The following is a 16,572-nucleotide window of genomic DNA, read 5'->3' as shown; positions in this document are numbered from 1 at the left end:
ATTACTTTATTCATTACTATTATTTATGAGAAATGTGTCCATAACAAAGACTCCTCATGTAATATACCAAGAACTATGTTACAGCTCTGATTACAATAAATACATCAGCAGACAGGCGGCTGGAGGATATTTTGCACTGCCAACAGTAAGGTCTAATGTTGGTAAAAGAACTGTTGTGTACAGCCATGCATGAGTGGAACTCATTCCCTAAGCACATCACACAAACAATTGGCAAAAGAACATTCAAATCATTAGTTAAGCAATATCTTTTGAATAAGTGTGAATGATAATTATAATAGAAAAATAAAAATCATTTCATAAAGCATTTAGCTGAGATTGGGAACTGAAACATAGTTATGACTGTTGAATGTATTTCTCTCTATGGTGAAGTCTGTAACTACAAATGAAATGGATTGAGGACAGCTTTTCAGTTATTGGGGGATTTCCAGTTTTAATTTCCTAGTATGTTTCTGCTTAGGGCAGATTCTTACTTGCAGAGTATTTTTTTCTGCATGTGGTGTTTTCTTTCATCAGTTTGAGCCTCTTTGGGTTTGCTTTTATTATGTTATTTTAAGAATTGTATTATTTTAAATGTTGGCGGACCCCAGGAAGAATAGCTGCAGCCATGCTGTAGCTAATGGGGATCCTAATAAACAATAAACAATAAACCCGTGACCTCTGTGGCATCAGCCTGGGTCTAATAAACGTGTTCCTGTCCAGATCAACGTGCAGCTGCGTGGTCGGCTGCCGGCTCCGGGCGACTACGTCCTGGTGGTCGAATATTCCAGCGAGGAGGAAACTCCACAAACCCTGTCGGTGTCGGTGAACATGCCCGGAGGACGGTCGCACCAGCACCGAGTCACCCTGCTGCACTGCAAGTACAGGTAGAGGCCGAGCCGCGGGACGGGGCAAGCACTAATGAACTACTAACTAATGAACAACTAATGTCTTTTATTTGTCCCCCATTTAAACTAAACATGGAGGAAACACAGGCCGGGGGGAAAATGATGCTCAAGTTGATTTAAAATAGCATCTCACATCTGTGCGGTTCTCAGATTCAGTGGTTTTCTCCTATTTCAGTGTGTCTGACTTGTGAGAAATGCACTGCTACCTGTAGTACATGTTCATCAGATGATGTTTTTTTGACTGGGAGCACTTAACAGTCACTTCCTCGCACATTTAAAAGCTTGTTCAGCCACAGTCGCTCCCTGCTCATGGACCATTTGAAAGCAACCGGTCGAGATCCCACCTGACATTTTAAAAGTAATAATCACCTTTCTAAAATCAAGCACTACGTTAAATACAGTTACATAAAAAGCATGGGAAACAAAAAAGGTGTTCAGACTCCAGCTGACTCCAACTGCTTCTTGATGCAGGTAATTTGACTTTCAGTAATACCAACTTTTTGTAAAATAAAATCAGCAAATCTATCAGGTCGACCAAAAATTATTTTCAGCATGAGCTCTTTAGTTAGGCTGGTAACTTCTTCACCATCCCAGCTCACATTCACCCTACCCGGTCAAAATATGCAGTAGCAGTCTATAGTGAACATCTGTAACCATGGTAACGGAAAAAAAAGTCCTGGGTTCCAGGTTTTCAACAAGAAACACGGGAGATCATCTGCATATGTGATGATGATTTGTTGATGGAAAAATGTATAGCATTGAATTATCATAGTAAGAGGGCTGGTGTGTGTGTGTGTGTGTGTGTGTGTGTGTGTGTGTGTGTGTGTGTGTCTTTGTTTGTGTATTGGTGGTAGGGTGTGTGAATGCTGTGTTTTGTGTGTTTGTGCTATAAACATGTGGACTCAGCTGTGGTCACAGTTTACCGTCACTGTCTGCTCTTCATCAAGTATGTCAACACATCTCTATTATGTTGTGTGTGTGTGTGTGTGTGTGTGTGTGTGTGTGTAGCTTCCTGTGTCGAGCCGTCACCATCGACGGGCAGAACCGGGTGGCCGTCTTCTCGCTGCCCGCGGACGCCGAGGTGCAGCTCATCTCCGACCGCGCCAGCTTCTTCCTGGTGAGACCGACACTCGTGTCACATGACCACACCCACCGCACGGTCACATGACACACTTCTGTCAGTAACACATGTTCTACATGTAACCCGGAATGATTCAGTTACAGAGGTTCAGTGTTTGGGATGCTGAAATATCTCCAAACAGGTCGGTCTTATAATTACTGTGAAAAGAAGGTTTCAGTTTTCTGTTGGCTCTAATAATTCATGACATTTGGCATCAAAATGTGATTTTTTTCTCATATAAAGAACTGTCTCACATACTGAGACAGTATGTGAAGTGTGTAGAGAAGGATTTCCAAAGAGGAAAAATACCAGGAAACTTCATTTTGAACTGGAAATGGCTTCATTCCAATGTCCCTATTTTAAAATGTGATCTTTGAGTCCTTCATGTATTGTCTTCAGTTTTGGACAGCTGCAGCAAAAAGGTGTTTAAATTTTTTTTTTTTTTAAATCAAATGAACCAGTTCCTGAGGAGAAATATGTACATAGAGACAGTAAGTTCACACGTAACAGTTATATAGCGAGTGCGTCTGAATCCTGATACCTGATAAAAGTGTGTGTGCGCGCCGCTTTTGGAAAGCTGAACTGTGTGTGTCCTGATTCTCCTCAGCACAAAGTCTACCTGGTGCCTAAGGATCAGTTCACCATGGAGTACGTGGAGCCCAAGGTTCACTGCATCAGCACACACGGACAGTTCTCACCTGACAGGTAGAGGAACACCACATACCTGAGCATTAGCAGAGGCTAGAAAGTCAAATGACACAATATTATGATTATACTGTCAATTTTTGCTTCTTGTTCGTCTGTTGTATTTAGTGTGAGGACATATATTCATGAATGATACACAGAATAAAAGTTTTCTGGTAATAATACCGAGTCAACACCTCTGAAAAAAGTGGAAAAAAATACCGCAGCTTTAACTCATTGGGGGTTTACATCCTGAAACTCTCACCTTTCCCCCCCTCTCCTCCTGTGCTGCAGCTCCTCCTGCGTCCCGTCCCGTTTCCAGACCCCCTCGGACTCCCTGGTGCTGAAGGAGGGTCAGGCCTCCTCGGTGCAGGAGCCCGTCCTGGCCTCCCCTCCCGATCCTCCTCCTCTGGCCGCCCAGCAGTCAGACCAGCCCGTCTGGACCGGAGGAGAAAGACCTCCCAAGGCGGCGGACAACAGCGAGCACGTCCGGCTGGACTCGCTGCAGGTGGGGGTGGAGCTCCGTCTGAGCGGGCGAGGGAGGTCAAACAGGAAGATAGATAGATAAACCCTTTCTCTCTCTTACACTTTTCTCTCCCCTTCACCCAGAATGCAGTGGTGTACTCGACCCGCGTCCACTCCCTGGGCCGCTACGTCTTCATCCTGCACTACCACCAGCCGCTCCACCCCTCCTACCCGGTGCAGGTCTACATCAATGGGGGACGAATCTGGCAAGGTGAGACCGCCGAGCCTGCGCATACAGAGGCTGCAAGAAAAACAAGGAGCTTTTACCATAACACTGATTTACATTTATGAAAATAATATCTGAACAAAAATAAAAAATACTGCGAATGAAGTCACAACGAGGATGCTAATAAGATTTCTCAACCACGACTTGAAAATACGGGGTGTTTAAATTTCATTTTCCATGTGACACCAGAGTTTCCAAGTTTCCAACGTCTCTGTTTTTGCACTGTTGACTAATGTGCATACACCATACAATAATTACATTTTGTTTTGTTTTGCTCTCCCGCCAGGCCACGCCAACGCCTCCTTCTGCCCTCACGCGTACGGCTGCCGAAACGTCCTGGTGTCGGAGAATCAGATCATCCTGGATGTGACGGACCACGAGGTCTTCCTCACCGTGCAGATCCCAGCAGGGAAGACGCTGTGGCTGGTGAGTCAGACCGCTCCTCCCCTCCTCTGGCTTCTCTCTACTGTTTCTCAAAGACGCTCTTGTGGTGGATCATCCTGTTCTTCCGTCTTTACGCCGTCAAGCTCCTCCTCAAGGAGACGCTGCATTCAGGCCCTGAGGGAAAAAACAACAACTGCAACAGCTTGATAGTAACACCTAGAGGATGTTCATGTTTCAACACAGCTGCCAAGACACCACGACTGAATTTCAGAAGTAAAAACTTGGCTTCTTATAAATCAGCTTTTCCACTCTTATTGCTCAACACAACTGCACTTTTGTTTTTGCACCAAAGCAAACATTATGGTATACCCCACAACCCCCCCAAAAAATCAAAACAAAAACAAATTTGTGGGTCCTGTTCTTGTATTGTAGAGATTATAAAACGGCTTGTTTGACAAAATTCATTTATATTAAAAATGATTTGATTTCCTGAAGCAAATATATAATTCCCTAGATATTTCCTTGATGGCGATGCTCTTAATCAGGTAGTTGGAGAACTTTCTGGTTGCTGTGTCGCTATTGGGTGTTTACAGCCTGGAAGCTGACAGAGCATCTGTAACCATGGTAACCTCACCATCCACATGAATGAAATGCAGATTATTTATGACTGGAAGAAGTCCTGGGTTGCAGTTTTGCTCACAACAAGAAACACAGGAGATCATCTGCATATGTGATGATGATTGGTTGATGGGAAAAAGTACAGTGTTAAACAATCATAGTAAGACGGCTGGTGTGTTTCATTTTCATTCATTTAATTCATTTATATTAAAAAATAATTTGATTTCCTGAAGCAAAATATAATTCCCTAATATATGTTGCAGATATTTCCTTGTTGGCGACGCTCTAAATCAGGCAGTTGGAGAACTTTCTGGTTGCTCTGTCACTATTTGGTGTTTACAGCCTGGTAGCTGGCATGAACTCTGTTTTCAAGCTCCAAGACAGACCTTGAATGCAGCATGTGTGTTAGCGGTGCCCTCTCGTCCCCTCGCTGGCCTCCTGTCAGGCTCTCCTCATCCTGTTTCCCCCTCGTGTCTCCTGTGTGAGCAGGACTACGTGCTGGTGGTGCCGGAGAGCAGCTACAGCTCCAGCTACCTGAACGAAGAGCCCCTGGACAAATCCTACGACTTCATCAGCAGCTGCGGCCAGAACAGCTTCTACATCAAGTCAGTGTCTTATTAGTGAAGAAACTTTGGTTTTTCAGTATTTCGCCAAAGGAGAAAAATTGGTTTTGATTTGGTTTTGCAGAATTTGGCACAAAAAAGAACCCTAAAACTGAAGTTGTCATGCTTTCCTGTGATCGTCCTCTGCTGCATCAAGCGTCTTCATCTCCTCCTCGCTCCTCCTCCTCCTCTCTCCTCTCCGCAGTCCGTCCGCCGCCTCGCCGTTCTGCGTCAGCTCTGCCGTTTCTCTGTCGGCCTTCTTCAACAACGGCGCTCTGCCCTGCGCCTGCCACGAGGTGGGGGCCGAGAGCGACGCCTGCGAGCTGTTCGGCGGGCAGTGTCGCTGCAGGCCCAACGTGATCGGCCGAGATTGCTCCATGTGCGCCACGGGCTACTGGGGTTTCCCCAACTGCAGACGTGAGTTCCTGACTGGCTGACAAATGTCACTTTTAACCAGTCGGTCAGTCTCTTTTTCAGTGTTCAAATCTTGGGCTGAGAAAATCCCACTTGTTTCCAACACTAATCAACTTGTTAACAGAATTTTCTTGAATCAAATGTCATTTTTTTTGACTAGTGGGCTGATTTGCCTGACTTCACTATCAGAATCATGTTATAATGTCTTCACAATGACTGCTTGGCAATTAATTTTACTGATAAAACCTCTACTTGAATGCAGGATTTTTATTTTTTTTTTTATGATATTGTTTGCCCTCTAGCTGCCCAGAAAGCAAAAATGCATTGAATCAACATTGAGATATGGTCATGGCTTAAGATTGAATCAACGTTGATGTCAGACGTTGAAAATAACATTGAAAGCGCTCGTTATGATCAACATTGAAATAATGTTGAATTTTCAATCAGTCTCAACATTGATTCAATATTTATTCAACTACATTATGTTCAACATTGAAATAATGTAGAATTGTCAATCAATCCGAACATTGAATCAATATTGATTCATCTATAAATGCATTGAAATTACATTGATTCTACATTGCAACAATGTTATTATTAAAGGACCATTACATCACTTTTCAACCTTCATCTGTCGGTTTTAAATATGCCTCATTCAAGCCCAAAATAATCACTTTACTCTTCATTCATTCATTCATCTTCTAAACCGCTTATTCTCACTAGGGTCGCGGGGGGGGCAGGAGTTGACATTTCAAACATTGAAAAACCAGCATCTATACAATGCTGATTCAACAACATTTTTTCAAATGTTGAAATGGTAGCTGTAATTAAACATTGAATCAACATAGATTTATCAACCTCAACCAAAAATAACCAATTTGACCAAAATTCAACGTTGAATCACTGTATTTTGCCCTCTAGCTGTATATCTCTGTCTCTAAATTCAAACTCACTAAAATATTTCTGACTCTGATCGTCTCCGTCCTGCAGCCTGTAACTGCGGCACCAGGCTGTGCGAGCCGGTGACCGGCGACTGTATCTGCCCTCCGAGGACCCTCCGCCCCGAGTGCACCCAGTGCGAGCCGCAGACGTTCGGCTGCCACCCGGTGGTCGGCTGCGAGGTCTGCAACTGCTCTCGGCCCGGTGTCACCGCGCCGGACGCCAGCTGTGACACGCTCAGCGGACAGTGCAGGTACGAGCAGACGGGGCCCAAAAATCAGCCCAATACCAGAACTCAAAATATGCCCATAAAAATCCATATATGTTGCTTTTAAAGTCCAACAGCATTGCTATAATTGCAAAATGCACTGTAATATCTATAAAATAACACCATAAACATTAAAGGCAATTTCCCGAAACAGTTCTTTCACCTATTTAATTTACAGTATATCATAACTTAAAATATAATATGGGATACCTTACTTCAGCTGAGTGGTGCTGATGATGTGATTGGTCATGTGCTGAGTGGCCTCACACAGCATTGGCATATTATTTGTCTGTGGAGCAGGTGACATATGTGGATAGTTTATATGCTGATTTGGCCCGGAGTCAGTTTGATAGGATTTGGGTATAAACATTGGTCATTCAAAATATGAATCTTTATTCATGACTGCCCAAGCTCAACCCGCGGACAAAATTTGTTACCCGCGGCAACGCTTAAAAAGTAGCCCAATTTGGCGGAAAAAACGCGGACTTGGCAACCCTGAACAGAACGGCTGCTGTTGTTCTCAGCTTGACTCCTTTGCATTTTTGAGTTTGTCTTCAGGGAGCTCAAGTCAGCTGCCAGGCTTCTGTTTGGAAATACCGAAAAAGGCAGTCGGTTTTTCCTTGTTTGTTTTGTCTCCTGACATAAAGTTGGCAGTGAGGCTCGCGCTGATTTGAGCTCCACCTGCCAGCGCTCGTCTCCGTCTCTGTTCACACGATTTTCATGGTGGTAACGAAAGCATTAAAATTAGTTTAAAATCCTAGTTATGAAATGCATGTAGATGTATCTTAGCCTGATGCTGGCGCTAAATGACCATTGTCGTCCATTGCCCCTGTGTTAATTTGTGCAGAAGGAGGGATTTGCTGCTGTGACGTAGTTTTCGACACGGTAGCTGCTTCAGCCACTTTAAAGCTCTACTGCAAATCAGAGTAACTGAGCCACTTTAAACCCCTGCAGAAATGTCTCAGTGTTGACACTTTGTGCCGCTGATCCCAGGTCAGTTTGATGATGAAAGGGCTCACATCAAATGCAAGAAGAGCCCTATATCACCAAAAAGGCAACGAGTAACATTTGGATGAGCGATGCAGTGAAGATGGTCCAGTTCTAGCTCTTTAAGTTGGTAAAAAACTAAGATGGAACTAAAAATAATGCAAACTAAAAAATCTATATAAACAGCTAAAAAGTGGCACATGTGTAAAAGTTTTTGGTTTTCTCTGCATCTTGTCTCTCGCTCTTTTCCCCCGTCTGTCTCTCAGCGCTCTCTCTTCTTTTTCTGTTGTTGTTTCAATCCAAGTTTCTTCTTCTTCTTCCCTCACCTCTCTCCTCACCATTTTCTCTCCTCATGTAAACACAAAGGTATGCAAATGATCTTAAACACGCAATCACACACACACACACACACACACACACACACACACACACAGAGGGAGGAATGTGTCGACTCTGTCCTGACAAGACGAGGATGTAAAGCTGAAAGCATTTCTCTGCCTAAAGGGTCTCATCATTCAAGAGCACAGCACCTGGCATGGAGAGTTAACACACACACACACATGCACGCGTGCGCACACACATGCAGACACACACACATACACACAAACTACATTACATTGCAATCAGCTTCCAGAGAATCCATTTAACATGTCACAATATTTATGATGCATCATTCACTTATAATTGCCCTCAGCCAGAAATTAACCTTTCAACTTCTGCAAAAATATAAATATTGCAAATGACAGATTGACGGCAGGTAACGATCAGCGGTTTGCTTTGCATAGATAGATAGATAGATAGATAGATAGATAGATAGATAGACAGATGAACATGCATGGATTGATGGTGTTTTTTTTTTCCTCCCAGATGTAAGAACAACATCATCGGCCGGCAGTGCGACCGCTGCGCTCCTGGTTTCTATGGTTACCCCAACTGCAGACCATGTGACTGCAACGAGGCGGGAACCGAGGAGGAAGTGTGTGACTCCATCACAGGACAGTGTCTCTGCAAGGTGGGGCAACACACACACACACACACACACACACACACACACACACACACACACACGCCTGTCTCTGTCTTCTTGTCGAAAGTCACAGGTTCCTTTCCTGTTCAGATTTGTGTGTTTCAGAGGAAACTGCAAAGGGACAAATTCCTAATTCTTGCAATGAAAATAACATCAAGATCATAATGATAGTAGTAATGATAATGAAACTAAATTAAAAAATGATTGACAAGGAGAAGCAGAACAGAAAATACAACTCAAAAGGTCAAAGAAAAAAAGGCTCAGCAGCAGTAAAAAGCAGGTTTTGAGATTTTTTTCCTGTTTGTCTTCAGGCAAGTTGATCCCAAATTTATGACTGATGCTCAGTCACTTTGAGACTTACGCTGCACTGCTGCATAAAAAGAGAAAATTTTCTCAATATGATCTGCTGGAATGCGGTTTTTCACTTCGAACCTGCACTGAGACTAATTCCTCTTGACACCTGTAATACTTCAATCTTTATGCCTTTTATTGTTTTATTTGCATCTTCTGTTTTATTTCAAAGTTCTCATTTTTAGTTTGCCTTTTCCTTTTTTTAATTCCACCCTGTGATTTTTTTTAATGTTTTATTTTTATTTAATGTGTTAATTGACTGATTTTATTGTTTTAAATTGTGTCTCGTTGCTTTTAATGTCTCTGTAAAGCACTTTGAATTACCTTGTGTTGAATTGTGCTGTACAAATAAACTTGCCTTGCCTTGCCTTCTTGCTCACAAAGTCTTTAAATCTTGAAAGCTGACCTGCGTCTGTCCCGTGTGGCCCCGCAGGAGAACGTGCAGGGCTCGCGCTGCGACCAGTGCCGAGTCGGGACGTTCCACCTGGACCCCACCAACCCGAAAGGCTGCACCAGCTGCTTCTGCTTTGGAGCCACCGACCGCTGCCGCAGCTCAGACAAGCGCCGCACCGAGGTACACGCGCTCACTTATTTATTTAAATCAATACTAAACAAGCACTTTTTCCACATAACCATTTAGCAACGTATGTCTCGTTTTGCTGCAGCAGTCAGAGGCCGGGGCGGCTGCCTCTTTGCCAGAGTTGCAAACAAAACAGTAAATTTGTGCTCTTGCTGTTCCTGCGGGATAGCTCGCTGTGTTTCTAGTACCGAGACATTATCTAGTCTAGTTTAGTGATTTCTGCCTGGTCTCATCACACCAAACTGTCTGAGGCTGTTAAACCAGTTTTCTTCGACTACATGAAGATTCCCGCTGGGATTGAAAAATCTCATTTTCAAGGCAGATCCAGCTTGCTGTTCCACCCAGGGAGGCCACATCTTCACTCGCCTTAGTTATTTCCCTGTCTGCCTGCAGGATTTCTCAAAAACCTTCAAAAGTACAGATTTAGTGAACAGAACTTGAACTTTTTTTTTTTTTTTTTGTAAAGTTATTTAATCTGGCATGTTTGTTATGAGATGATTATTGTTTAGCCGCAGTTATGACAGTAATGGAGATTTTAATCCAGTTCTGAAGGGGATGTTTGTGCTGCCAAGAAATCAAATTTCAGTGAAAGGAGGGATTTCGTTTTTCGTCGTTTTTTTCTTGGCCCAGAGGGGACAGTAGCTTCATCTGCTGAGGATAATTACGTGTTTCACCTTCTTTTGCCTTTTCCTCCTTATTATCTTCCGCTCAGTCGTGACTCCTTCGCTCTCTCCCTCGTCTCCCACAGATCATGGACATGGTGGGCTGGGTGCTGCTGGGAGCAGACAAACAGGAAGTGCCGGTGACGACGTATCCCGGTCAGGACCTCGTGGAGGCCGACCTGAGCGACGTGCCCGATGTTTATCAGGACCTGCACTGGCACGCGCCCAAGACCTACCTGGGAGACAAGGTACACAACCAGCATGGTCCCACTTTGTGAAATCAGGCACACACAAGCAGAAACGTGACGTCGTTTGAAAACAACACGGTGGTAGGGATGTGCAGCTCAAGACACTTACAGCTCCAACAAGCCAAGTTTTCTGCTCAGAGGGACGTTTTCACTGATCATCTCACCATAACCAAAGTGTTTTGGTTACCTAACCTTCACCGAAGACGTTTTACTTCACCAAAATCTACCCTTAGCGAGCATTTTCACGTGACAAGCAGGTGGAGATGATTTCAGTGTGGAGTAACAGAAACATTTTCCACAGAGTTTTGCAGACTTTGCAGACGGCACATCAGGTGATGTGGCGTTTCTGGGAGAGACAGAAACACACAACCAGTCTGTGGCTGATAACAACTTTTCTGTTGTAAAGATTAAATCTGTCAAGGATTGTTGAACGGCTCGGTGGCTGAAAGGCTGGAAACCACAAGTCGTTCAAGAACAAGAAACAACAACTTAGCCTGGATTATATTTATGGGTCAGTCCATGTCATTTCAACAAATGGCCGACACACTTGGGTCTCAAAAAATTCTGAAAAATTCACCAGTTGTTCCTTATGTATCCAATAGGCACACTGTAAAATTTTAATTTGCTCAGATGAATATTTTTTGAGATACGGCCAATTTAGTGAGGGGAGTGTGTTGATTTTGGTGGGATTTTCGCGCGTCCTTATTTTTCCTCCATTTTCAGGTGTCAATATCTCAGGAACTACACCACATAGGGAACTGAAATTTGGTACGATAATACACCTCCACCTTCTCTCTCAGAATATACAAAAACATCTGTCATACATAATAACTGGTAGGCATGTCAGCCCCTCAAAAATGGAAAAAAAATTACATGGGTTTCGTGGTCGACCATGTTTGGGCCTTCAGAAAACATCTTTGTATTTGCCCCAGCTTCTTGATTTTTTTCAGAGCTTTGAGATACATACATGGACTGTTCAAAGCATCAATGGTTAGTCAGATATATGCATCGGTTTCTGGATGGCAGCCTCTCCAAATCCAAAAAAAAGTTTTCATGCACACGAAAACTTGGTGTATTATCGTACCAAATTTCAGTTTCCTGTGTGGTGTAGTTCCTGAGATATTGACACCTGAAAATGGAGGAAAACTAAGGACGCGCCAAAATTGACACATACCCCCCTCACTAAATTGGCCGTATCTCAAAAAGTATTCATGCAAGCAAACTAAAATTTTACAGCGTGCCTATTGGATAAATAAGGAACAACTGGTGAATTTTTCAGAATTTTTTGAGACCCAAGTGCGTGGGATGTCCTGGAAATTTGGTGAAATGACATGGAACGACCCATATATTTCCAACAGATTAGACACTTCCCAGCAGTTAAAGAAGTTCTGTTCTGATTAAATTCTGCTTTGTGGCGCGTAAACACACATCTCATCAGATCGCATTTCACATCCAGCCACGACGTAAACAGTTAAACCGAAGTCTCTAATCAGAATGATTTCAATCGAGTGGAGGAAATATTGTCCATCTAACCAGGTGATGCTTAACAGCAGGTAGTGGCAAATTTTATCCTCCTGATATTGCAACAGCTTGTTGACTACGGTGGAAAGATAAGACATTTCCGCAGAACTTCAGCGACCTGAGTTGCGGTGATAACAGGTGAGACGTGGCCCGGCAAACTGGGAGTTCTCATTCAATGCAGATTTAATCCCCTGTTTGGCTCTCTGCCTTTAAGGTGCTTTTAAAACAGGACCGAGGTGCTGTGTTTTTCTAATTATCTGCCTGTGTTTACCAGTGGCGGATACAGAACATGGCTAATGGGTGGGCCTAAAAAATTCTGGATGGGCCTGTTATTTCATTTTGTTTATTTTTTTAGATAGACATGTATAAAATGATATGATGAAAGAAAAAAAAACCTCTCGGTAAACGAGCCGAGAGGTTGTAAACAAGCATAAAATACACGTTGGAAAAAGGACATTAAAACATTTATTTATTTAGTTAGTTATTTTTTGGTCTTGAATCTGATAGGGTGGGCAAGCTGTCAATCTGGGTGGGCCTACGCCCATCCAGGCCCACCCGTAGATCCGCCTCAGGTGTTTACCCAAGGAAGACTGACTCGAGTCCCAACACTGTGGCAGAGGTGGCATCACCAAATGTAAATGCAAAATGAAAATAATCACACAGTGGAAGTTTTTAATTGTCCCACATGTGATGAAATGGTCGTATTATGGATCAACAAGAAACAAACTGTGTCTGTCAGCAGAATCAATAATCCAGCTTTCAAAAAAAAAAAAAGTAAATCTTGAGTACGACCCATTTTATTTTTGTTGGATAAACACACCAGTTCAAGTCAGGATGAGCTTGCGCCGCAGCTAAACACTTGCACGACCAAAGAAATTTCAAGATAAACACACACACACCTACACACCTACACACACACACACACACACACACACAGAAGTGGCATGTGTGCCGACACAGACGCTCAGACGAGATCTTCTGAAGTTAATCTGATGCTCAGACTGAAATGTTGAAACAGCCCTTTAAAGAGTGCGTCCTGCCCGCTTTGTGCTCCACATTTTCCAATGCCGGCTTTGCCAAAACCTGAACGGTTGCCATGGCAGCAAAGACACGGTGTCTTCAGTGGGTCTCTCCTCTGTCAGATTGTACCGTCTGAATGTAATCCTTAGGTTGTGGTGGGATTAAAATACTTTAACATGAGATTAAAGCTGTGTGTCTGTCTCTTTCTCGTGTCTTTCCTCTCTCTCTCTCTCTTTCTCTCTCTCTCTTTCTCTCTCTCTCTCTCTCTCCCACAGGTCTCGTCTTATGGAGGTTATCTGAGGTATCGTCTCCACACTCAAACCATGCGAGGGGATGTGTTGTCTCTGCCTGCAGAAGCCTCCAGGCCTGACATCATTCTCAAGGTACTGTAGAGGAAAAACACACACACACACACACACAGACACACACACGCACGCACACACTCTTTCAAACAATGAGATGATATATTACCTCCTTCCTCACTTGACGCCTTAAACTACAGGGCATCATGTGTCATGCTTTCATCATGTTTCGTGCTCATACAGTTGAAACACACACTCTCTCTCTCTCTCTCACACACACACACACACACACACACACACACACACACACACACACTCACGAACCATTAGAGAAAACCTTGCAAAACCGTCATGCACACGTACAAAGAAATGCAAACACTGGAACCCCCACCTCCCCCAACACACACACTCACACACACACACACACACACTCACACACAAAGAAGGCAAAAGGAGATCGTTCATTTATTCAAATTGACGTTTGTCTTACCTCAAAACGAGTAGATAGAATTTGTAATTTTGTGTTTCTTAGTTGTTATTTTACTCTTGTGAAGCACTTTGTGACATTTTCTCTGTGAAAGGTGCTGCACTAAATAAATCTGCTTACTAAACTTTACACACACACACACACACTCACACATACACACACACACTCACACACAGACACTGATTGACTCATTGGTTGTGTGTGTTTCCGTGTCCTGCAGGGAAACCAGATGACTCTGGTGTTCATGGAGAGAGAGTACTCGTCACCTGAGGAGCCTCACCTGGGCATCGTTCACATGGTGGAGGTACGGCGCAGCTTTTTCAGCTTTTATGTAACAAAAAAAAAAAAAAAAAAGCAAGAATCCAATGAGCCTAAAGTGAGGCTGCATCAGAAAAGAGCCCAGATTATTAAGCCGTGTAAGTTTGGTGTGTTGAAATAAATTCTGCAGATTGAGCTCCACTGACAAGAGACTTTACACTCAATCAGTTTGAAATGCTTTGAATCAATTAGTTCATGATTCTTGCCAGTAAAGTAAATACTGATAAAGTAATTCTGTCATCTTAATTTTTTTTTTTTTTTTTCACATTTCAGAAGAAGGGAAAGGGAAATATAAAATTTTGGCTCCAAGCGCTGAATCAAATTGTTGACTCGATTACAAACTCAAATCAAGTTGAATCGTTTCAAAAAAAAAAAAAAAGAAAAATCATTCTTTAAATTGTGAATTGAGTTCAGTTCATGTTAAGTCAAAGACTCGCATGTCTAAAAATGACTTTTTCAACTTGTCCTCTTATTTGACACTTACTGGGCAATAACTCTGATGCCCTGTCCCGTCACACCCCGCCCCGCCCCGTCCTGTCCCGTCCTGTCCCGCCCCGTCCCGTCCCGTCCCGCCCCGCCCCGCCCCGTCCCGTCCCGCCCCGCCCCGCCCCGTCCCCGCCCCACAGGGAAGTTTCCGTCACGCTCAGACGGGGAACTCGGTGTCCCGGGAGGAGCTGATGATGGTTCTGGTCGGGCTGGAGTCTCTGCAGATCCGGGCCCTGCACTCGCAGTCGGCTCACTCCGTGTCGCTGCGCGGCGCCGTGCTGGAGGGCGCCGAGAACCTGCCCGCCGGTCGCCATGCCAACAACGTGGAGATCTGCATGTGTCCCGCCAACTACCTGGGAGACTCCTGCCAGGTGAGCGGCCGGGGCGATAGGTCGCATGACTGACCAGTTTTAGTAAATATGATTTTTATTGAAGTAGAGGTCGTGGTATAGATGGTAGTAGTATAAGTAGTAGCAGTAGTAATGGTACAGATGGTAGTACCATGAGTTTCAGTAGTAACTGTAGTTGTATCCAAAGTAAAAATGCATTTCTGTGTCGGAGTCTTTTAAGACTTTACTGAGTGAAGGATGTGTCATAAAGGTGTAGTTAACTTCAAAATAACTGAAGCAGATTTTGTCTCACCTCTCCTTGTTTCTCTTTTTGTCTCCTCCTCTTGTGTCCTGTCCTTGTTTGTATCCTTTTTTCTCTCCTCGTCTCCTCTTCTCGATGCTTTGTCTCCTCCTCTTGTTTTTTTTCTTTGTTCCCTCTCCTTTTCTCCTGTCCTTGTTACCTCTCCTTGTCTCCTCTCCTTTTTTCTTTACTCATATCTCTCCTTGTCTCCTCTTCTTGTTTCCGTCCTTGTCTTCTCTCCTTGTTTCCTCTCCTCGTTTCTCTTCTTTTCTCCTCTCCATGTCTCCTCCTCTTGTCTCTCCTTTTCTTGTTTCTCTCCTTGTCTCCTCTCTTTGTTCCTCTCCTTCTCTCCTTTTCTTGTTTCTCTCCTTGTCTCCTCTCCTTGTTTCTCTTTTCTCTTCTTGTCTCCTTTTCTTGTTTCCTTCTTGTCTCCTCTTCTTGTCTCCTCTCCTTATTTCTCTCCTTGTCTCCTCTCCTTATTTCTCTCTTTGCCTCCTTTTCTTGTTTCCTTCCTTGTCTCCTCTCCTCGTCTCCTCTCCTCTGTGCAGAAATGTGCTCCGGGTTACTACAGGGACACTAAAGGCTTGTTCCTGGGGAAGTGTGTTCCCTGTAACTGTAACGGACACTCGGATCAGTGTCTGGACGGCTCTGGGATCTGTGTGGTGAGCATCTTCCACATTAAATCCCTCTGTCGGGTTATCGTTATCCACAAAAACCTGATTATTATTCCTCAAACGGGGAATCATGCCCTTCGTCATCGCTCTGAAAAACATTAAATCAGCCGGTTCAGTTTCATCACTGAGAGTTTTTACAGCCTCTCGCTGGCAGCATGTCTGCAGCTCCAGGGCGTAATTATTTTTTATTTTTTATTTTCCATGCATATTCTCATCAGACTATAAATCTGACTTCAGTATGACTTGACAAACATGATGCTTGCATGCTCTGGGATAAATAACATTAACAGTTTCCCTTTATTTTATAGGTTTACCATTATTAATAATATACTTGCATCGTTTAATTATTTATTATTTATTCATTTTGTCAGCTGATCTAACACTAAGGGAAAGGTTGAGGTCCTTTTTCATAGTAATTTATGCCATTATAATTTTTTATTCATCTTTATTAAGCATTTCTGATTCTCCCAGCAGTAGGCTATGAGCTTCATTTTTTTTTAAAGATCTTTTGTCTGCTGTTTCATGAAAAAAAGACGCTTTCTCTCCATCCGGTTTGATTTTCTGCTCTTTGAAATTGATTTTAGTTTTAAAGAA

The 16,572-nt window shown here is 43.4% G+C and overlaps 1 protein-coding gene across 1 annotated transcript in view; it reads left to right on the top strand.

Moving 5' to 3' along the window:
- Nucleotides 1-16,572, top strand: part of lama5 (laminin, alpha 5) — a 151,434-nt gene that overhangs the window by 97,909 nt on the left and 36,953 nt on the right. Inside the window, exons 27-42 of the mRNA XM_030056408.1 lie at nt 721-884; nt 1,914-2,022; nt 2,633-2,730; nt 3,004-3,217; nt 3,319-3,445; nt 3,747-3,886; nt 4,952-5,067; nt 5,270-5,481; nt 6,469-6,670; nt 8,540-8,684; nt 9,484-9,624; nt 10,379-10,540; nt 13,357-13,464; nt 14,091-14,174; nt 14,815-15,045; nt 15,853-15,966. Coding sequence (XP_029912268.1) covers nt 721-884; nt 1,914-2,022; nt 2,633-2,730; nt 3,004-3,217; nt 3,319-3,445; nt 3,747-3,886; nt 4,952-5,067; nt 5,270-5,481; nt 6,469-6,670; nt 8,540-8,684; nt 9,484-9,624; nt 10,379-10,540; nt 13,357-13,464; nt 14,091-14,174; nt 14,815-15,045; nt 15,853-15,966 — 2,367 coding nt within the window. The remainder of the gene's footprint in view (nt 1-720; nt 885-1,913; nt 2,023-2,632; nt 2,731-3,003; nt 3,218-3,318; nt 3,446-3,746; nt 3,887-4,951; nt 5,068-5,269; nt 5,482-6,468; nt 6,671-8,539; nt 8,685-9,483; nt 9,625-10,378; nt 10,541-13,356; nt 13,465-14,090; nt 14,175-14,814; nt 15,046-15,852; nt 15,967-16,572) is intronic.

The sequence above is a fragment of the Myripristis murdjan genome, chromosome 7 (assembly GCF_902150065.1).
Source record: "Myripristis murdjan chromosome 7, fMyrMur1.1, whole genome shotgun sequence".
NCBI classification, from domain to species: domain Eukaryota; kingdom Metazoa; phylum Chordata; class Actinopteri; order Holocentriformes; family Holocentridae; genus Myripristis; species Myripristis murdjan.
This window is presented reverse-complemented; position numbering and strand designations above follow the sequence as displayed.